Source organism: Ascaphus truei, chromosome 17, assembly GCF_040206685.1.
Source record: "Ascaphus truei isolate aAscTru1 chromosome 17, aAscTru1.hap1, whole genome shotgun sequence".
In the NCBI taxonomy this organism is placed as follows: domain Eukaryota; kingdom Metazoa; phylum Chordata; class Amphibia; order Anura; family Ascaphidae; genus Ascaphus; species Ascaphus truei.
In genome coordinates, this window is record NC_134499.1 from 39,851,503 (window position 1) to 39,874,597 (window position 23,095).

A 23,095-nucleotide genomic window follows, 5' to 3' on the forward strand; every position below is an offset into this window, starting at 1 on the left:
TCTGAGCATCTAATTTTAGACGAATCCCCCCCCCCCCCCCCCCCTCCCAGTTGCATGGTACTCCTAATCGTTATGAAAAAGAAGGGTGGCGGTGATCGCTTCCATGGAATGAAATATAGCAAATAATTGGTATATTTAAGGCTTCTTCTGGAAGTGCCTCAGGGAACAGTGATGAACAGCACTGATAACTAAAAACATTCCTCCGACTACCAGATTACTTGAACAACGCTCTGTGGACACTGTCAAAGGCGTGGCATGCCCTTATTTTTTCAAACGAATGCAGACAATGATGTTGTATTGTATACCGATGCAGAGTATTTCAGTACAGAGTACTAACTAATGGAAATATCCTTTATCCACATTTTGGGTTGCTTCTTTGTTTGAGACGTCAGGAGGAAATGATTTGGGGAGTAGGAGGACTATTCGCTGCATTCCTCAATGTAAGGTCATTGCCAACGGTTAGACGTGTGAATCCATAACACGTGTGTCCTCACACTGCAGAAGGTCATTGCCAACGGTTAGACGTGTGAATCCATACCACGTGTGTCCTCACACTGCAGAAGGTAATTGCCACGATTAGACGTGTGAATCCATACCACGTGTGTCCTCACACTGCAGATGGTAATTGCCACGATTAGACGTGCGAATCCATACCACGTGTGTCCTCACACTGCAGAAGGTCATTGCCAAAGGTTAGACGTGTGAATCCATACCACGTGTGTCCTCACACTGCAGAAGGTCATTGCCAAAGGTTAGACGTGTGAATCCATACCACGTGTGTCCTCACACTGCAGAAGGTCATTGCCAACGGTTAGACGTGTGAATCCATACCACGTGTGTCCTCACACTGCAGAATATTGCTCTCCAAGTTCTGGGTTCCTGAAGTGGAAATGCATTTGAAAAATCCACATTGTAAGTTTGTTGATGGCCATTTCTGCTACTTTCTCAGGTTATTCAAGCAACAATTGAAAAACACAAGCAGAACAGTGAAACTTTCAGGGCATTTAACAGCTCCTTTTCCCGAGAGGATGAACATTGTCCAGACTCGCCTGTAAGTATCAGACACAAAACTTAAATGACTGTCGTGTTTCAATATTTTCCATGATTGGTTCTTTCAGTTATGCACACGCATGTTAATCAGTCTGCTTCACTGGCGGAATGGACAGCCAAGGCCCTTACTAAGTATGTGGGAAACATACGTTCCCCATGTTCCCCACGCAGGAGAAGCATTTTAGCTTCACTCAAGGGGGAAAACTTCTTCATTCTCACACTACGTGGTTCAGATTACTGTTCTGTACAGGACTTTGTATGATGTAATCTGAAAGTATGTATGTTATAAAATGATAAAGATCTCCACCTTTCTTACCATTTAGACATTGAGTTATTTATTTTTAGATGAGTAGTATTTTATTTACAGTTTATAATTGGTTTGCTTGAACGTAAGTATAAAAGACACAAAAAGCAGCTACACGTGTGTCAGTTGTTAGACACAAAGTTGTGTGAGAAAGTGTAAGAATTCAACACTTGTTTTACTTTACATAATGATCATCAAGGGTTGGAAATGTGAAATAAATGTTCAGATCTTCAGAAATAATTTGTGGTCTTCAAAACTAAAAAGTGATTCATCTACAGTATGCCTCATATTCTTCGTGGTTAAATGACAGACATTACAATATACAAAGCATATGATGACGAATGATGTATTACTAAAGCACTATAGACTGCCCTGTTCTAAGCTTCCGTCACTTCCCGGACTACTGTATATGGACAAACTCGGCCTATACACATTGATATTCCAACTCTGCCAGTGACTGGCTCACCAAACTGCCACCGTAGGCACTTACCTGGTGTCGCGCGCCTCCTTCAGTGTCAAATGATGCTGCGTCGTCACGTGGCGTTGCCACACAACGTAACGTCACGCGGTGTGTTGCCACGGTAACGTGACATCGCAGCATCGTTTTACACTGAAGGAAGAGGGTAGCATGAAGGAGAAGGTATGAACGTTACAGAGGCCCCACGTGCTCCCTCGGCAATGCGTGTCGAAGGGAGCGGGGCCTCCGTATATGGGTGGGAGGAGAAAGGGAAATTTGCCGTCCCAACATTTTGCCGTCCTAGGCTAATGGAAAATTTGCCGCTGAACTCTGCTAAATAAACACATCCCAGGTTCATCCATCCAGAGACATTCTGGTGATCTGTACTTTTGTAGCAATCTAACCATGCCGCTTTGTATAGTAAATAATTCATAGTGTGTTTTTCTTACCCAGCGGAGAATCTTGGGGAAACAAACTAAACCTGTCCGTGATTTGTTTCTGCCCCAGATAGCTGCCGCCAGTTCATTCGAGTCCGCACCCGGATCAGACGGCTGCAGTTCTCCTGGAGGAGTAAGTTTTTCATTACAAACTTCAGTCTGTAAGAATGTGTGTTTCTGTGCAAAGTCCATATTATGGTAATTGGTTATAAAGTGAGAGAATGATCAGCGGTACAGAAGTAAGTTGTACTTGTGTAACCGGCGACGTTCGCACAGCGTGCACACTATACATGCGGATATTATTAATTTCTCACTCTGTTTATAATCGGCGTGCGCTTGTCTATCACTCGCTGATTTCTGTGGGGCTCGTTATCAGTCACCACGTGGTTATTATGACTGTGTGGGACCCGGGACACGTGAAAATGAAAAGCTTACTTAGAGACCTCTTTCCCCAGGGAACATGGAGGTGCGTGTGTTGTGCGTGTGTGTGCGCATGTATGTATATAAATATATATAAATATATATACATGTAGAGGTATCAGTACCGTGTTAGCCGAACTTCAATAATCAAAAAATAAATAGATGATACTGTTCTGTGGCTAACGAAATGCTTTTATTTGTGCGAGCTTTCGAGATACACTGATCTCTTCTTCCGGCGATCGCCGGAAGAAGAGATCAGTATATCTCGAAAGCTCGCACAAATAAAAGCATTTCGTTAGCCACAGAACGGTATCATCTATTTATTTTTTGATTATATATATATATATATATATATATATATATATATATTTTAGCTATTATTATTAGGGCAGTTCTGTTTTTTACCCGGTTTGAACTGCCCGGTAGCTCATACATAGCACTTTAAGTGATCCTTACATTTTAACCCTTTAGGCTCTGCATGATTTCTCTATCTCTATCTGTAATTACATGTCGTACGTTGGGCAAACCTAACCGCTCTTGTTCAGGAGGAGTTGCAATTCTATCTTCTTGCTCTGGGAAAAATCTTATGGGCCGTTCACTGGAACGGGGCAGTAAGGTGTCTTTAACAAGTACATCTGGTTAAGGCTTTCATTTATAAAGCCCGTATTTCCTCCCTTATTGTCCGAAGTGAGTTACTTTTAAAAGAAAGCCCATGTGTACGATTTAGTCCTATGGGCCATGCAGGAATTACTTTATTTAACGTTCAAAGGATTTATTGTCCTTTGAAAAGGGTAATGATTTAATTTCATTTCCTCTAAAGCAGGGATGGGCAACTCCAGTCCTCAAGGCCACCAATGACCGGTCCGTTTAAGAATATCTCTGCTTCAGCACAGGTGGCTCAGTCAAAGGATGAACCATTGATTGAGCCATCTGTGCTGAAGCAGGGGCCGATTGAGCCACCTGTGCTGAAGCAGTGAAATCCTGAAAACCTGAACTGTTGGGGAGTCTTGAGGACTGGAGTTGAGCCCCCTGCTCTGAAGCCTTCTATTAGGCCACTGCATGGGGTTCAAAATAATTCCAAACAAAGTGTATTGATTGTGGCTCTGGTTGAGAATAAGGGATTTATTCACTGGCGTGCGAGAGCTGTTACTGGTGGGTAAGATTGAATCACATACTGTAAACGAAATGTAGAGTTCTCCACATTATTATTACATGTACCCTGTATACCACTTGGTGGCAGTCATAGTCAGGAGGAAGCATTCAGTGTTTTTGTTTCAGGAGTTTTCTTAAAAATATTGCAAATGGCCACATGTCCCCACTTGCCACACACACACACACACACACACACACACACACACACACACACACACACACACACACACACACACACACACACACACACACACACACACACACACACACACACACACACACACACACACACACACACACACACACACACACACACACACACACACACACACACACACACACAGATGGATGAAGGAGCTGAGGTTGGAAAGCTTGTAACACATCAACTACTTGTTGTCCAATTAAAGGTATCATCCCCCTCCCCCCCTCCATTCCTACTCTCTCCTGTGTTACTGCATGGAAGAGAGGACCAACCCGGCCCCCCACCCTTCCTGCCTTAACCTCTGCACGACGTGCCTGCGAAGAAAGCAATTCACACAAACTTGCCATGAGTTTGACACGGGCAACTTTCTACTTTACTTAATCCCTTTTATTTTATATAGGCAACGTATTAGCATTGTCACACTCGGGACAACGTTTTGTGGTGCTTTCTGTGTGTGGCCTACTGTACAGTGACGGCCTCTGGAGTATATAGTAACCAGTGAGTTTGGTAACTGGTTTGTTAAATAAAACACTTTGTGATTAAACCGGGTAGCAAGGAAGCGGTGTGCAATGCTGATAATGAACATACCTGGAAGGTTTGATGCATGTGAGATAGTTTGAAAATGCAGCAAACATTAAATGTGCATTAGTACTGGTCTCAAAGGCAGCGAACATTAAATGTATCTGATATAGATGATTCAGCTTATGAGTTTACAGCAAATATGGCATGTGGAAGTCTCCCGCTGACTCCAGCACATGTAATTCAGAGCTGTTTAATTTGGTGTCTGATTACCGGAGATTTGATAAATAGTGTTTAATTGTTACCAATTACTAATCATGGAAATGGGCGATTGGTAGTATTAGTGTTTGACCACAAGTTTACCAGGAAATATACGATCTAACACAGGTGGTGATTGTCTAAATTTGAAGACAACCCCATGCACTGCAAGTTTCTTATAATAATTGTTTTTTTTTTCTTGCATAGCGCTGATGGTGTGTGTGTGTGTGTGTGTGTGTGTGTGTGTGTGTGTGTGTGTGTGTGTGTGTGTGTGTGTGTGTGTGTGTGTGTGTGTGTGTGTGTGTGTGTGTGTGTGTGTGTGTGTGTGTGTGTGTGTTATTATGATTTATGTGAAATGTTGTATTACACCAAATTATACTAGAAAATGTTTTTTGGTCTTTGAATCCCAAGAAGAGGCATTAATCTTATGCAAATCCATTACTTGTGTTCTACTCTATGTTGTGCCCATGAGTTATTACACACTTAGGACTCGGCCATGTTACTTGCTTGCTGGCGGAAGCGCGCTGAGGCGCGCTCCCGCTCAGCACTGAGCCCCTACAGCCGCAATTAGAGCGGCTTTAGTAGGGGCTCACCTGCGCTTACGCGCGCTTGCGGAAGCGCAGGTCTTGGGGGAATTTAAAATTCCCCCGCTTGCCGGCGAGACAGGCCGGTCACGTGAGCGGTTCGCCCAATGAGGGCGAACCAGCTCCGTGACGTCACTGGCCCGCCCCCGGCCAGTGACGCGCCCGCCCCCAGACCGCCCCCGGACCGCCCCCTGACGGCTGCTGAGAGCGCTTGCGGTAAGCAACCGCAAGGCCAGGGAAAGCACCCGCTTTCCCTGCGCCTCAGCGCGCCTCAGCACGCCAGCAGGGACCGTGGACTCGGCCTAAAGATAGAATGGTTTCATGCTAAAGGAAAGTTATACTCCTGTAATAAGCAGACATGTAACCTGCTTATTAAAGCTCACTCAGAAAATGAAATACTTTAAAAACAAAGTCAGACAAACCTCTGGCACTCAAATAGTCAAATGTCCTTATGTACAGGCCAAACGGTGCTATGCTATAAGACACCTCATGGCTGTGCTTTAGCGCACCCCGCTCATATTTTCTTGGGAGAGATTTCATTATCTGTACCTTGCGCAAAGTTGGCTTCATCGGTTTTATCTACACGTTCACACTGTATACTGGGGAGGTGCAACATTTTTTGGGGGGGTTGCGGCACTTACAGAGGTGCCGCGCTCTCCCCCAAGTCATTTAAAATAAATGCCGGGGGACCGCTCGAGGCCTCTGTAACTAAGTTACCTTGGCTTCCAGCGATACGTCATCATGGTAACCCGGCGTCAAACGACACCGCGTGGTCACGTGACGTCTCGTTGGGGGGAAATCAAACCCCTCCCAAGTCTCATTTTAAGTAATACATTTAAAATACTTATAGGTGTGAAATTTGGATAAAAAAATGTATCTATTATTAATTACCAAGAGGAAACCCCTAAACATGTCACTGGCACCCCTGCACGTTGGTCCTGGGAGGGATTGCCCATTTAAACATTGACAGATCAGTCTGTAAGAGTTATTTTTTTGAATGGAGTTCCCTTCCGCAGTTTCTGTAAGTGTCTGTCTGTTACTTACTGTACAAAAGAAAAGGTTTGGGCGATATTGGGGGCATTGGTAATGAGTTACAGCAAACGTTGTTCTAAATTATAGGCGGATACATTGAGAAAATCGACCAAAACGAGACGAGACAAGGAAAAGCAGAGTTGCAAAGGATGTGGAGAAAGCTTCAACTCCATTACAAAGAGGCGACACCACTGCAAGCAGTGTGCGGCAGTAAGTCATAGGATTTTATACCCCTTCATTCGTTGCTAAGACTGTGTGTTGTATGAGTCTACTTCAGATGCCTCACGATGATTGTTTTTAGATGTCCTGCCCAAACAAGAGAATGGTAAATGTTGCATAAACTACATCCATATCAGCGGTTCACAACCTTTTTTACACTGTGCACTTCTCGCCCCCCTCCCCCCAACCCCCTAATTGCTAGATCTTATTGCTTAGTCATCAGGCTGTTGCTATCAGAACACTGTGACCGGTCCCAGGCAGTAAAGATGGGCGAGCCAGCCCAATTCCATGTCACAGATTTTCTCTCCTCCCCCCCCCAATCCGTGTTGCAGTATAAAATCCACAAACAGATTCGGTCGGGTTCAATTCGCTTGGATTCATCAAAAACAGCCGATGGATACAACCCGTGGACGGGTTTGTAGAATGCAACCTGCGGATTCAGGAAACAGGTTGCTGAATCGGCGGATTGGATGCTACAATTCCGGCCACGGTTGGCGGAATCTGGAGTTTATTGGTAGTAATAATAATGAAAGACGCCGCAAAATGCAAATTGCCCTTTTTGAAATTGATCCGGCGAAATCCGGGGACCAAAGGGACCGGCTGATCCGCTGTGGATCCAATTCTGACAAAAAGATTCTCCCCCATCTCTACCAGGCAGTATAGTGCACTGAGCTCGTGTGGGGAACACGCGCTTTATCAGGCTCCTAACTGCGTGCGCAGGCAGCGTGGGGGGTATAGCTTTCAATTACATCGGTGCTCTGGAGCTTCCAAAGCCCCACAAAGCCTCGCCACTGTGAATGCAAAGCATTGTGGGGAGCGACTTTGGAAGCTCCTGTTGTAATATACCACCCACACACACTGAGGTGCAGTTTGGGGCCTTCGTGCGAAGACCCCCACGGATTGGGAACCCGCTGCACTGCCTGGGAACCACTATTACATATTTTTTACAAACCGCTGGAGACGCCTCACGAACCGCGTTGGGAATCACTGATTTATATGAATAGAAAACTCGTCTGTTACAAGTCATCACTTAACTGCAAAAGAACTCGGGTTTCTTCTGCACTAGTTGGGCTTCTCCAACTCTTCACTATGAAAGATATTTAAGTGGATTGTACCACACAGACAATGTATATTATGTGACGTTCGTTGTATGAGTAATGCAAATCTTTTTGGTAAGCTATTTTTCTTCATCCTGGTGCTATTTGGAGATTGTGGGCTGTGCCGCCGACAGGGGGGGGGAGAGCCGGGGCAGTTGTCTCATGCCCAGAGGCTTCGGGGGGTCCAGCCTGCCGGTGCTGACAGTTGGACCTGACCTCTGGTTGGGCTCCAGCTGTCCCGATGCCGCTCCGTGTCCAGTTTGTCAAAAACGCCTCCAACTTGCCTTTTTTTTTACCCACCACTGCAACTCTCGTAGCTCCGCAATGCAAACCGCTTCTAAAAACTCGCATTTTGTCAACGTCTCCTAAAGCGCGGCGAGATTGGTATTGCGAGTTACGTCCAGAGCCTGAAATATGGGGAGAGCATAAGCCCCATAAGTCTGACAGGGATGGAGTTAGCACCTTGGGGTGTTCCGCTTCTAAAGCGCGCACAATCCGTGTAGTTTGTCACTTTTTATAGCCGCAGATTACAGAAGCGTGTTGCAAAAGAGAATACTGTTATTTCACACACTTCCTTCTGCTTCTTCTGTACTTACCAAAACGGGAAGTTTGGCAATGACCGCTGAGCTACCAGAATAGGCCCTAAGCCACTAATGAAACCTGACTGGCCATTGCGTTAACTTAAACTCACATCTATCATTTAATTTATGTATTATTTATCTAAAAATACAGAACTCTGACCATTGTCATTTCAGTTCAAATGCAAAGGGTTTCATGTTAAAAGGTATACAGTACAACAGACGACAGAGAAGCCCAATGCTACATCCAACATGACAGAAATACACCGTAAAATACTTATATATTCTCTTGAAAAGGGGTCATTTAGTTTAACCCTTTGGCCAAAGCATTGTAAGCTTGCGAGCCACGATAAGGCAGACACCTGTTCGCAAGTCCTAACACTACCAGATAAAATACTAATATACCTCTATTAGGATTAAAATTCTCATTTACCTCTATTAGGAGGGAGAAAGACCACATTGGATCTATATCCAGTAGAATGAAAGGACCTACTAACTAGGGATATAGATCCAATGTGGTCTTTCTCCCTCCTAATAGAGGTAAATGAGAATTTTAATCCTAATAGAGGTATATTAGTATTTTATCTGGTAGTGTTAGGACTTGTGAACAGGTGTCTGCATTGTCGTGGCTCACAGGCTTACAACGCTTTGGCCAAAGGGTTAAACTGAATGACCCTTTTTCAAGAGAATATATAAGTATTTTCCGGTGTATTTCTGTCATGTTGGATGTAGCATTAGGCTTCTCTGTCGTCTGTTGTATACATATGCCACGCTCAATAGCACTCCATTTTGACACTTAAATACATACATATATTTTGCGGGGGCTCAGGGGTTCCCAAAAAGAGCTTGCTGGGGTTTCACGTTAAAAGGTAATTAGAATATATTGAAATATATATTTGTGTTGTACTAGACCTTTTCAGGGAACCCCCAAATACTCAAACTGTGTATTTTGTAACCCTTAATTACTTACAGTACCTTTCTGTCACAATGGTGCTACCGTCACTGCTTTTAATGTAAAAAAAGATGGATCACATTCAATAAGCTTGTAGGGACCTCAGGATTGAAGCGTTGGCTTGTACTTTGGGGTCTCTGATTAAATCCTGTATGGTTTATAATGTTAAACTGTACAGTTTTGGGAAAGTATACATGGGAAGAGGGTGAAGACTAAATTGAACGGGGTATATTTCAATTATGCAACTTTTGTTTTGGGAACAGGTGCACATTGTACCTGCAGAATACCATACACAGCTCTGCATATACTGTCAGTGCTCTGCATATACTGTCAGTGCTCTGCATATACTGTCAGTGCTCTGCATATACTGTCAGTGCTCTGCATGTACTGTCAGTGCTCTGCATGTACCGTCAGTGCTCTGCATGTACCGTCAGTGCTCTGCATGTACCGTCAGTGCTCTGCATGTACCGTCAGTGCTCTGCATGTACCGTCAGTGCTCTGCATATACCGTCAGTGCTCTGCATATACCGTCAGTGCTCTGCATATACCGTCAGTGCTCTGCATATACCGTCAGTGCTCTGCATATACCGTCAGTGCTCTGCATATACCGTCAGTGCTCTGCATATACCGTCAGTGCTCTGCATATACTGTCAGTACTCTGTAAGAAAACCATTACATTGTTGCAATTCATGTTAACTAATATGTTCGTCTCTTAAATTGATATTTGTTTTTTTCCTTTATTATATTTAATGATTCTTGATACAATAATGTTACTTTGTAAATCCTGTAGCTCGTCTGTCTGCCTGTCTGTCTGTCTGCCTGTCTGCCTGCCTGTCTGCCTGTCTGCCTGTCTGCCTGTCTGCCTGTCTGCCTGTCTGCCTGTCTGCCTGTCTGTCTGTCTGTCTGATCATACATGTATGTTATAATAATTGTGGTTTTTCTGCTGCAGGTGATTTGTGCAAAGTGTTCGGAATTCAAGCTGCTGGCAGAGAGCGGTCGGCATAATCGAGTCTGTAAGGAGTGTTTCCAGCTGACGTCTGCAGCGCCGAGTAACGCAGGAGCAGCGGAGATTGTTGGTGAAGTGAAGAAGAAAGCAACCTTGGAGGTAATATTTCAGGAAGTTCTTAATAGGATATGAATTAAGCGGTGTAATCCATTATTGGCATCAACACAATAATAGAATTTCCTTTTGCCACTTCATTAGGGACACCAGTGGGATTAACTTTAATAAGGCGATACAAGCAGCTTTAAAAAAAAAAAAAAAAAAAAAATATATATATATATATATATAGTATGCAGCCTTTGATTACCTTTATTGAGAACTAATTAGCTATGCTGCCGATCGATTCATTCTTCCGGGATTGATCAGCAAAATCCTGCTCCCCAGGATGCACTAAATGGCTGCATTTCAGTTTCAAATCAATCCTTCAGTCAGTGTAACTCAGCAGCTACAATGTATTCTTATATTATACTAAGGTTAAATGATCTATTGTTACAGTTTACAGCTCAACCTGCTGGGAACGTTGGCAACAAATTATCACAAACAGGAAAGTGTTACAAAGTTCTTGCGCTGCTGGGGAAGTGTGTTAAAACCTGGTATAGAAATCAAAAGATGCTCAGTATATTAAAACTCATTAAAAATGGGACTAAGAGTTGAATTTTAAAATAAAACAATGTAGTATTATCTAAAACTACAGAACTGATTTATTAGAAAAATAAAACCACACGTGGGCTAGTGCTTGGATTGCTCCCTTAATAACCACACTTTATCTTGGATGCCACGGATGACACACAAACTGGATTTGACAGTTGGACAGTTGATAAATCCACTTTTCATTTCCGATGACGAGGTTTTATTTATAGTGTGTACTCGTGAGATGCCTTTAATCACCTCGTGTCGTTTTCTGACATATCCTGCTTTAAAGGTACATTAAACATGTAATTTGCAGCTTCTATAACATGAAAGCCTGATTTGCAGTTTGTGTTTATAAATGGTAGTTTTAAAAAAAATGTTTTGCTTGTGAAATCCAACTCTTTACAGCTAACACAAATCACAAAATACAACACATGCTGTTACAAACGCACATACACACACGTGTCCAAGTGAGGGAAACTTCACATTTGGTTACAGGCAACTGTATCACTTATACCTGGGGAGGCTAACTCCAGTCCTCAAGGGCCACCAACAGGTCAGGTTTTCAAGATATCCCAGCTTCAGCACAGGTGACTCAATTAGAGGCTGAGTCTTCGCTGAGCCACCTGTGCTGAAGCAGGGATATCCTAAAAATCTGACCTGTTGGTGGCCCTTGAGGACTGGAGTTTACGACCTCTGACCTATACCATAAATGCAGCAACACTTTATAATCTCGAAATCCACCTAAACTTTTGTACACGACTTCCATGTTTTCACACTGGCATTTTTTGTTTAAGAAAAAAGTGCCTGTTCGGGAGAGACCACTTTCTATGTTGCAATTGTTTTCATAATTGGCAGATGTCCGTAGGGGGACAGTAAATGCTCAATAACTAAGCCAGGAGCATTAATAATGGTGGAAAAACAGGGGCTTGTAGTGTTGAAACCCACCTAATGCAGGAATACTTCGCCTGTTGGTGGATTTCTTTTCTGCTTCTTATTTCTCCGCAGCAGTACCAGTATTCAGAGATCCAAATGAAAAAGCTGTCGGTTTGAGGGGAGAGATTCATTAAGAATCTACTCGAGTGTTACACTAGGGAGAAATGACGGTCAGGTTTATTATTGGTGATAAAACATCATATTTGCAATATAAGAGTGTTAACTTTAGAACGTAGTCCTTTCTCCAGGGCATTAAATCCCCCGCCATGAAGGAACGCTCCTGCCCTTTATAGAGTTTACAATTTAATTTTGGTGCCTGAGACACCGGGAGATAGTGACTCGTAAAGTCACAAGGAGAAGGTGCCCTGGGCTCACCTGCTTCAAGGGCAGTAACATTACCGCAGCGCCACCATCGGCTCTTAAATTCTGGGAACATCCTATTTCTATATTATTATTTTTATTGGAAGGTAAACGATACAGAGTCAGCATGTTGATTGTGATACAGTGTATGTAGCATTCTTTTCACATTTTTATTGTACACATTTCCCCCCCATTAACAGTATTTAAAAACACAAAACAAGAAGAGAGAGATTCTGCTTTCCTATACAGCGTCCTTCATATTGAGGAAATTGCGCTTGACCTCGGCCTTCGAGTTAAAGACCTGTGGTTCCTACTACAGTTCTGCTACACTTTGAACCCTCTTTTCCCCTCTCGGGTTTCTGGAGGAGAACCAATGTGTATATTTGAACCTGTTTATTATATGTTGTTTTGTGTTTTCTGGCAATGTGTTAATAAAATAGATCCATGTATTTAAATATTTGTCTGATTGTCGGTCTATGTTTGTCACTGTTTTTCTATCCGATCCATCTGATGAGGATGGACATTAACTGTTCTTTGACCAGATTTAGTCCTGGTGTGGGGTTACTGATCCCCCATTGTAATATTCCCTTCTTAGCAGCTAAAGAGATGATCGCTAAGAATGTAATTATACGTTTGTCTGTTATATGTTCTGTTTCTTCAGTGTTTTGGAGAGTCCCAAAAATAGCCCAGCTAAGAGTAAGCCCAAATTTCAGTTTTATCATCTCAGAGCAGTTCTTCTTTGCAGAAGTTCGCACACAATCCCATAAATGGCGCAGGAACCCGGCAGCCAGAGCTGAGCACTTTTTGCACTTATCAGTTACTTTTGCCATACGACTTACTTTGGGCGTGAGATCCAGTATCTTCTGCGCATCAGCTTATATATCATCTCTTGATACATTGCGGCAGGGATTCATTTTAACGTTTTATTGACCAACTTAAGTATTGTCTTGTATTCTTGTGTCCTGAAGATCTGCCTGCCATTTTTGTAACCCTCCTTTTTGTTTTCGTATAATCTACAATGTATAACTGGACCAGAAAAGATTTCGAAGTCGAAGCTGTAATGGCAAATATCTCAAGTCATCCAAAGGGTTTCTGAAATCGCCCTGGATACACCCAGCAGCACATCTGGCACATAATGCCCGGCCTGCAGATATGCATAAAAATGTGTGCACTCCACTTTCTATTTTCCCTTTAATATTGGAACGAGTTGACAGTGATCGAATTGATTTATGAAATTGCTGATTTTTGTTTTAGGCCTTTTTTTTTTGCATAGATTGAAAGTGGAAATCCAGCTTTTCCCTCTTAGAAAGCAAAATATTTCCCATCAAAGGAAGATGCAACTAAATCATTTTATTCAATCCCAATTTGTCCTTTTACTTTTCCAGTTGCCGGGCTCCCTGTAGAAGCGGTGACTGGGTTCTCCTTCATTCCCCGGGGATATTTTTCAGTGGAATATGCAGTTTGCTTATTAGATTTAGATCTGGGGAGAATTGTTGGTCATATTCTGTCAGTGTATACAGCACCTAGCAGTCTCTACTGCAAGATTGTCTCCTGCTTTGTTATATCTTCTTCAACTAGGACCAATGAGTGTGTCTTGAGAAAAATGCAGAACCTTTATTCTCCATAGCTTCTCTTTCGCCTTTGCTTTCTTTCGTGCTTTTATCTAAATATTTATCCATTTGAGTATTTTGGTCGGACATAGATGGTCACCCCTCTAAAGGTTAAAAAATCCAGTTTTCTGGTCATTTTCACCCAGTTGAATTGAGAACACCTCGGTCCTTTTGAGCAGGTGCTGGTCTTTTCTATTACGGATTCTGGGATTTTTTTGTTTTTTAACTTGGGATTGATTCTGATAAGTCTGATTTTTGGCCTGGGTGGTATAGTTTTTTTTATTTATAGACTTGTTTTGCACAAAACAGAACTGCCCCTGTATTTCTGTGCAACTCTTTGTGTCCTCTTGATCATATACCCCTTTGCTTTCTTTTGGGACCTTTACCCTTTAATGTTGGGGGGTTCTGTCTCCAGCCTGTGTGCTTTTTCTCCTGTTGTCTCTCCATTAACCTTTACCCTAGTTTCTGTCTTCCTTGATACTATGTAAAGTTCGCTATAACTGTTCAGACCCCTGGGGTTTTGGTATGACCCTCCCTCCCTAGCACTTTGTAAAGTCCAGCTCTGTTTCCCGTCTGTCCAGCTCTGCAGTGCCTTCCTTTGCAAAGCTTGCAGCCAGCTAACTGGTCTCCCCCAAACGGCTCCCCTGTGATAGTATTGTTTTTTCACCTTCTAATTTATGCATCACCAAAGTTTCTATTTGTGCTTGTAAATAAATGTTATCAGAAATTGAATGAGGACTCTATTTTGCATGAAGGTGATGAGTTTAACTGTCTGTAAAATCTTACTGAGGCCCAGGACAGAACAGTGAAAAAACCGCTTTGCAAGAGAGAGGCTGCACAGAGACCGCTGCAGTAAAGGACAGCCTTGCTGCACACAGCTTCAGCACAGACCGCTGCAGTAAAGGACAGCCCTGCTGCACACAGCTTCAGCACAGACCGCTGCAGTAAAGGACAGCCCTGCTGCACACAGCTTCAGCACAGACCGCTGCCGTAAAGGACAGCCTTGCTGCACACAGAGCTTCAGCACAGACCGCTGCAGTAAAGGACTGCCTTGCTGCACACAGCTTCAGCACAGACCGCTGCAGAAGTGATTAAACACACGCCATCTCCGCCCAGGTGCACAAGTCATGATACAAGCCCCTCAGATCCACCCCTGCGCTACGTTCCCACAGCTAGGGCAATCAAGGGCTACGATACGGACATCCAGCCAGGACATGGATCAGAGCCACCGAGACCTACAAGTACAGGTATTACTACGCTGACTGCTACAGGACACTGAACGCCACTATCAGAGACAGCCGTTCACCATTAACACAGGTAACAGACCGTACGCCACACATATTGGCAAAGGCCTACAAACACCTGCCGCATGGCAGAACTCTGTGTCGCCAGATTGTGTAGTGATCATGAAATGCAGCTTAAGCAGTCTATAGCTCACCAGAGGTGCAGCCATACACGTTACCAAATGCTGTCAGAGGCCTATCTGGCTTACCCAACGCGCACCAATACCAGAGAGCGCCTGCAAGAATGAAAGCTACAAAAAGAAATGAATCTGGAATGAGACAGCCGCGTGCAGAGCGCAATCACGGAAGTCGGAAAAAGGACCGCTTGCTGGAGTCGGAATCACAGCATTCTGGCGCATCCAGTCATTAATCAAGGTCAGCAAACTCAGCGCAATCTAATATATTTAGCGTACGCACATGCGCCAAGGGGCAAGCTGCCGCAGAGGCCACACGTGCAAGGACTGATTAGTCAAAAAGAGGTAGCCATGCAATTTGAGAGCGTCCGTATAGAAGAGAAGGAGCAAAGGGACGCTGCCGCCGCCGCCGCTGCTACACGTAGGAAGGCAGAGCTGGAAGCCATCTTTGAGGCCTTTTGTGAAAAAAAGGAAGCGGCCGCTGCTGAAGCCCCAGCCAAAATCTTTGATGCAGCCGCAAGATAAAATGGCAGGGAGTATCAATCAAATAGCTATAGAAGATGCAGCGCACCAGAGACTCTGTAATAAGTCACGCCAGTATGTATGCCAATTTACCATCTCTATCAGATTAGGAGGTTATTACAGATGCCGAAACTATGGAGACTCCATGTGATGTAGATGCTGCTCCTCTCAAAACCTATGCTTCATATGTCTACAGCTACCACAGTGATCCACATGCTCACGCGCGTACGGATGCACGACACCGGGCTCACAATCCAGGTACAATCGCACAGAGAAACGTACTAACTCATACTTACATGCAGTCACTGCACATCCACCACATGGAGGACCCGAATGCAAGGTTCCACTAAGCACGTGACACATGTCCTGCACACACCAAAGGCATGTAACCAACCCCACTCTACCACATGCTTCAATGCTGTGATCCATACAACAACAACCCATATCTTCCTCAACACTCTGACTAAAGCATCAGGTTTTACAGACTTAGCTAGGTATTGGGTCCGGTGGGAACTGGTCAACCCGTGACACTGTACCAAGTTTGACGACCATCCTGAGCACTAAAGAACGTGGAGGTCTACGTTCAGGAACGTAATAAACCTGTATATCACCGCAAATGAAGAACTTGACCTGCCAGCTAAGTAAGTGGTTGGGGAAAGAGTCTTCAGAGTATGTGAAGACTCGGGCAGTACACATGAACAGCCCTCAAGAATGTCTTAGCTCAATATGGCAAAGACTAGAGGAGTGCAATGGCAACCCAGTAGTAATTGAAGACGCACTCTTCAAGAGTATTGAAAGCTTTCCCAAAATCTCAGGCAAAGACAGTCTAAGGTTAGGAGAACACGGAGATCTGCTGTGGGAATAAGTCTGCAAAAGCTGATCCATTTCTACCAGGTCTCTACTTTCTAGACACCGCTCGTGGAGTAAGAGCCATCTTGGTGAAACTGCCACATAACCTTCAAGGAAGATGGATCTCGCAAGGTTCAAAATACAAAAAGGAGACGCAAGTCACCTCTCCTCCTTTTTCATTCGTGAAACAGCAAGAATGAAAATTAATCATGCCTTCTCCCTAGGTACATCAATTGTATTTAGTACAAGCTACTTAAAGAAGGAAAGATCAGTCACAATATACGGTCAAACTAGAACACCTATCTCAGTCCACAGGACAGATATGTCTCCTACAACATGCACACGTCCTAACCATCCTATCGCTACAAGCAAGAAACCAGGGCACCCAAAGAGGGAGTGTCTCATACACAAGAAACACCCACTTTACAAGTGTATTGGGTTTAGAATTAAGCTCATAGAGGAACGCAGGCGCCTACTCCAAAAACTTGGAGTTAGCTTCAAATGCAATGCTTCCACAAGTCACTTATACAGAAGCTATTAAATGCACAGGGTGCGATAGGGACAATCATGTAGAAGCTTTAGATCCAGAGACATTTAAACCTAACCTGTAGCAGGGATATGTATACAAAAGAGAACAAGAAACCCAATTTTAGCACTCTAGATCCCTATTCTGAGTGATAAGTGATATGCAAATAAAATAATACTTTATTGATCATCAATATTAAAATAAGGGGGATTAAAATCGTAGACAGTAGACACACACACGAATCCAATGTCGAGAACATAAAGTACTCTGGATCCAAGAATAAAAAGGAAACAATGGAGTGGTATTAAATCAAAAGTCCCTAGGGATCTGATGTGCAGACTTACCCTAACAAAATGGTGTCTCTAGGACAGTAGGGGTGTAACAAGATAAGGTTGTGGTAAAAACAAATGCAAATGCAAATGATGATCAATAAAGTATTATTTTATTTGCATATCACTTATCACTCAGAATATGAATCTAGAGTGCTAAAATTGGGTTTCTTCTCTTTTGTATACATGTTTCACAATACCCAATAGCACCTTTTCCCAACATCACTGTTATACATCACTCTTATAGCTGTAGCGGGGTTACCCTATTATTGTGTTCTGTAGCAGGGGTATCCAGAAAACCTGGCTTGTTGGTAGCTCTTGAGGACTGGAGTTGGCCACTCCAGTGTTACGCAGAACTGCAACTTTTTTTATTTTGTCACCTTGAGTATAACCATTTTATTTAGAAAGAGGGATTTATTTTCAAAAGTCTCTTTATTTTAACAGCAAAAAACAAAGAAGCCCAAAGCTACATCCAAATATGACAAAAAATATACAGTGAAATACCTATATATCTCTTGAAAAAAGGGTAATTTAGTAAACCCTTTGGCCAAAGCATTTTAAGCCTGCTAGCCTCATCAAGGCATGACCAAATATTGCAGGTCCTAACACTAACTGATTACAATTCTTATTTACCTCTATATTTAAAGGAAGAATGATCACATTGAATCTGTCACAACCAGCTACATGAAAAGAGAACTGTTTATACTTGGAAAGTGGGGAGGGGCAAGCTTTTTTTTTTGTCTACATTTAGCCACGCCCAGTAGCACTCCAATTGGTGTGTGTGTGTGTGTGTGTGTGTGTGTGTGTGTGTGTGTGTGTGTGTGTGTGTGTGTGTGTGTGTGTGTGTGTGTGTGTGTGTGTGTGTGTGTGTGTGTGTGTGTGTGTGTGTGTGTGTGTGTGTGTGTGTGTGGTTTCTTAGAGCTTGCTGGGTATCTGTGTGTTTATTTTCACAGCACTTATTTTTATAGCAAATTGTTTAAATCTTTGTAAAATATAATTCCAACGAACATTACCCTGATGTTTAACAACTATAGATTACTATTAAATCCGACACCGTGCCTTTATTTATAAGCCACTGTGACCACCGATAGCCGGGCCACGCAAGCCGTAAAAAAAAATAGAGTAATACAATGACCTCAATAAAAAAAACGGCTTTATTAATCCCCAACTGCTATTTCTACCAATACCTTTAAAATGTGAATTCATAGTTTCTTGGGCTCTTTAGCTCACTCTAGTCTGTCAGTCGCGCCTAAGAAAAGATATCGACGCAGTCCTGAAAAAAATTGGTTTCAACATTTGTATGAGCCAATGCTAGTGCAGTATTGTGATTAGGAAACAGCCTGTCTTTCTCTGATGCATATAATCTGGCCTGTAACACATTATTTGTTGTTGCATATTATTATAACGTAGGCGGCCAAATTCTATGATGTTACCTTTGAAAATATTTTGTAAGAAAAAAACTGCCAGTTTCATTAAAAGTAAAAATGGCATATTAAAAAAGAAAAGAGAGAATTTTTTTTAAGGGTTGTTCAGAATTTGGTGTAATCGTGACGTTTTATGTTATAACTAGTGAAGTACTTTTAAGTTGTCATTGCCAACATTGTGATAACGGCTGATTCCCCAGCTCGGGTACAGGTTGGCACACCAGATCTGGTGTTCACGCCTTTGCAAGACAATAGGCGTTATGGCCGGATCAGGTTGTATAAAACTGCACCGGCGCTTGATGAATTTGCACCGTAAACTTTCATTATAACCGTAAGGTTTAGACGTTTGTAAGCGACACGCTACTTTATGGTTCATTCTGTTATGGCGCATTCATAGCCTTATTGTACCCAGGGGGGCTCCACTCCCTCATACCCCCTCTCCCCCCCAAACAGGTCAGGTTTTCAGTATATCCCAGGTTCAGAACAGGTGGCTTAATCAGAGGCTCAGTCCCTGTGCTGATGCTGGCAACCTGACCTGTTGTGAGGGGGGGGGGGGGGTTGAGGAGTGGTGTTGAGCCCCCCTGGGTTAAATGATTCAGATTGTATTGAGATCTGTGAGCTGGGAAATCATTGCGCTGTCAAACTCTAAAGAATTATCTCTTTCTCTCTTTTTTTCAGAAGCGAAATTCCTTGTCGCCAGGAAACAGTGTGTTCTGTGGCAATCTTCTGTTCCTAGAAAGGGGGAAGACGTGGCACAAAGTGTGGGTCTCCATTCCCAAGAACGAACCACTTGTTCTCTATCTTCAAGGGTGCAGTCCGGTAAGAGCGATCGGCGGGCCCATTCACAAGAAGATAAACGTTCTCGGAAGTGGGCTGTCTGCTTTGCTTTCAGGGGGTCCCACTATGCATTGCTCACCGATCATTTCAGTTTTTCATGGGAGGCAATAAGAACGTCATCAAAAACCAGTCGCTGTTAATACCGCGCTCCGCACTCCGGCAGATCATTCTCTAGAGACCCGGTATAGATTCAGCATACTTTTATTTATTTATTTTTATTTATTTTTATTATTATTTATTTTTTCAAACAATTTTTATTTGGTTTTCAGTCATATTGGGGGGGGGGGGAAGGGGTACAGAACAAAAGAGGGAAAAGGCAGAAGCGGGACAATAAAACCAACATAATTAGATCAACAATACAACACAGAAATAATAGTATTAATAATAACAGAATAAATAATATTTAACAGTACTAATAACAAAATATGGGGGAGGGGGTGGCAAGAGACACGAGTGGCACTAAACCTAGTAATTGTTCTGCGTAAATGTATTTAGATTTGTATATCTTGTACTGTCGATATGTCTTCTGGAAAGGCCCTTATCCAAGGATTCCAGGTCTTTTCAAATCTTTCCGTAGAGTTGTTCATAAATGCCGTGAGTTTTCCCATTTCTAGAACATGCCTACCTTTTCCTGATAGATCTGATAGGACGGTACATTGTCTGCTTCCATCTTGCTGCTGTCAGAAGATATGCAATTCATTTTATTCGTAGCATATGATACATTTGGTACAGGTTTCCCCCAAATCATTATTACAGGATCCTTTGGCACAACAACACCAAGTTCTCTGGTGATCTCGCTCTCATTTTTTCTCCAGAAAGGACCAGCCTTTGAACATGTCCAGAAAATATGATATAATATACCTCTACATCCACAATTTCTCCAGCACAGAGCACTCGCTCCTTTATAAATATGTGCTAATCTTTCCGGTGTTAAATACCACCTCATCATAATCTTATATCTGTTTTCCTTAATTATAGTACAAACAGACGAGCTCGCCACCGCCTCCCATATCTCTGCCCATTCTTCCCCAGAAATGTATTTTCCTATATCTTTCTCGCACAGTCGTATGCGAGTGCTTTTCTTATCTACAGAACTCAGAACAGAATATATATTTGAAATCATCCCTTTCTGATGTGTTTGTATTGTGCGCATCTCTTCCTATACAGTTGGGTGTGTATTGCCTTGTGGAAAACATTGTGAGATAATAAAATGCCAATTTGTGTGTATCTGAAATATTCTGAACATGGAATTATATATATTTTTTTTATTTCTTCAAATGTATATTATTTCCCCAGAAACATAGCATCTTTAATTCTGACTATACCTCTTCCGATCCAGATATTATTCCTTCTGTGTTGTCCCCTTTACTCCTTTTTTTTCCCTTCCATATATCCATATGTCCCATAGTGCTATGTCTTGTATGCATCTCATCAAATCTGTATCTTTTGAGTCTTGTGTGCTCAAGAGTTTTTTTGGGGGGGTTTGATTTATCTATTTTTATATCATATACTGCGTTGAAATCTTCTGCCATAATTATTTTTCCTTCAGCAAATTTCAATAATCTAGGAAAAGTCGTCTCATAAAAATTTGCCTGATTTCTCATTTGGAGCGTAAATGTTGGCGAAGGTGATAGTTGTGTTTCTGAGTTTGCCCTCGAGGAACAAAAAACAACCTTCTTTGTCTGAGCCACTTTCCTCCAGGGCAAATGGTACCGACCTTCTCACTAATGTGGCCACTCCTATTTTCACGTGTGCTGATGTGAAGAACACCGAAGAGAAGACTCGGTCGAAAAATCTGGGCTGATCCTGTTTCCTTTAATGAGTCTCCTGTACAAAAACAATATCCAACATTTGCTTATTAAAATCCTGTAAAGCTGGTTTTCTTTTTCTGGGATGGTCTTCATTCATCAGATGGGCTTGAGCCCCCAAAGGTCTATCCCTGACTCCTATATCCCCTGGTGGAATATGGGGTCGCTGTGCCCACTCTCCTGAGGGAGGGAATTCTCTCCCACTTCCCTGAGAAAGGGGATCTGTCTAAATTTGGATCTGAAGCCCCTTTTGTTCCCAGGGGAGGGTTCAAAGTCTGAGACCCTGATATGGCAGTACCCAGGCCTTAGGGCCACCCCCTGTCACTCAAGGGAGTTGTTTACTGCTGCAGCAGCAAGAACATAGATTTGACCCTAACACTGCCTGCGCTTGTACCAGGGCTTGCATGTTTGGTAGGGCAGATTAGAAGCCATGGGGATACCTGGCTACATCAGATAGTTTCGCCTGACGCGATTTTCTGAATCTTCCAGCGCTTCCGTCAAAGGTGTTTACTTGTGCTTTTTAAGCTACCAGTTCATGGTCAGTGACATTTTGGGCTGAGATCAGTTCATCTGCTACTCCTTCCAGACAGTCGGTTCTTTCTCCCAGTCCATGCAAATCACGTCTTAGTTCATCCACTACCTTGGTCATCTCTATTTTCATTTTCTGCACCATGTTTTTTAATAGGTTGTCTAGATCACCTTTGGTAGTGGGTCTGGCACTGTCATCAATTCCTCCTGCTGCTCCTGCTTCAGCATCAGCTTCTGCCTCTGCGTGTGGTCTCGTGCCACCGCCATCTTGGAATCCTGTGTGTCTCCACTGTGTACTTCTTAGGAAGAATTGTGATGCTTCCAGCGCTGCCTGTTTCTTCTCCGGTCGCTGCCTCATCTCCCCGGGTGGTCCGCAGCTGATGTCAGCGGTTTGGCGCCGGTCCAAGATGCACGCTGTGGATTTTTGCTCCTATTTAGTGCCCGGGACTGATGGAGCTCCTCAATCAAGCGGCCATCTTGTCGGCTCGCCGCCAGATTCAGCATTCTTATTCCTACAGATGGGCCCGCAACTAGAGTACCTCTAAAGCAGGAGCGGCCAACTCCAGTCCTGAAGGGCCAGGAACAGCTCAGGTTTTCAGGATATCCCTGCTTCAGCATAGGTAGATCAATCAGTGGCTCAAATCTTCACGTGAGAGCCTCTCCAACATATTGCAGATGCAAATCATAAACTTTGTGTCATAAACCCAAGGCAATGCCCTTAGCAAGGGAAGCCTGGTGATTGTTCTTGTCACGTTTCCACCCTTCCCTCGGTGATCATATAAATGCCACTGCTAACGGTGCAAATATAAAATGTGTAACTTGTACGTAATGCGCTTTCCATTAAAGCGCTGTGTAAGTACACAATTCTGTTTGTTATATAACTGGTTCTGAAAATTACAAGACGCCTTGTGTGTGTCTGCTAATTTTATGACTGCCGTCATTTCCAATTGGGCAGTCACGGTTTGCAGCTTTTATACCGAAATATAAAACCGTGTAGTTGTTTTTGAACATTACTTTCATTATTTTTTTTTTTTTGGAATGGTTTTCAATAAATT

The 23,095-nt window shown here is 43.1% G+C and overlaps 1 protein-coding gene across 1 annotated transcript in view; it reads left to right on the top strand.

Moving 5' to 3' along the window:
- The window catches only part of FGD3 (FYVE, RhoGEF and PH domain containing 3), a 145,066-nt gene that overhangs the window by 114,629 nt on the left and 7,342 nt on the right, over positions 1–23,095 (top strand). Inside the window, exons 14-18 of the mRNA XM_075574901.1 lie at positions 950–1,051; positions 2,319–2,381; positions 6,503–6,625; positions 10,211–10,366; positions 19,546–19,686. Of these exons, the coding sequence (XP_075431016.1) occupies positions 950–1,051; positions 2,319–2,381; positions 6,503–6,625; positions 10,211–10,366; positions 19,546–19,686 (585 nt within the window). The remainder of the gene's footprint in view (positions 1–949; positions 1,052–2,318; positions 2,382–6,502; positions 6,626–10,210; positions 10,367–19,545; positions 19,687–23,095) is intronic.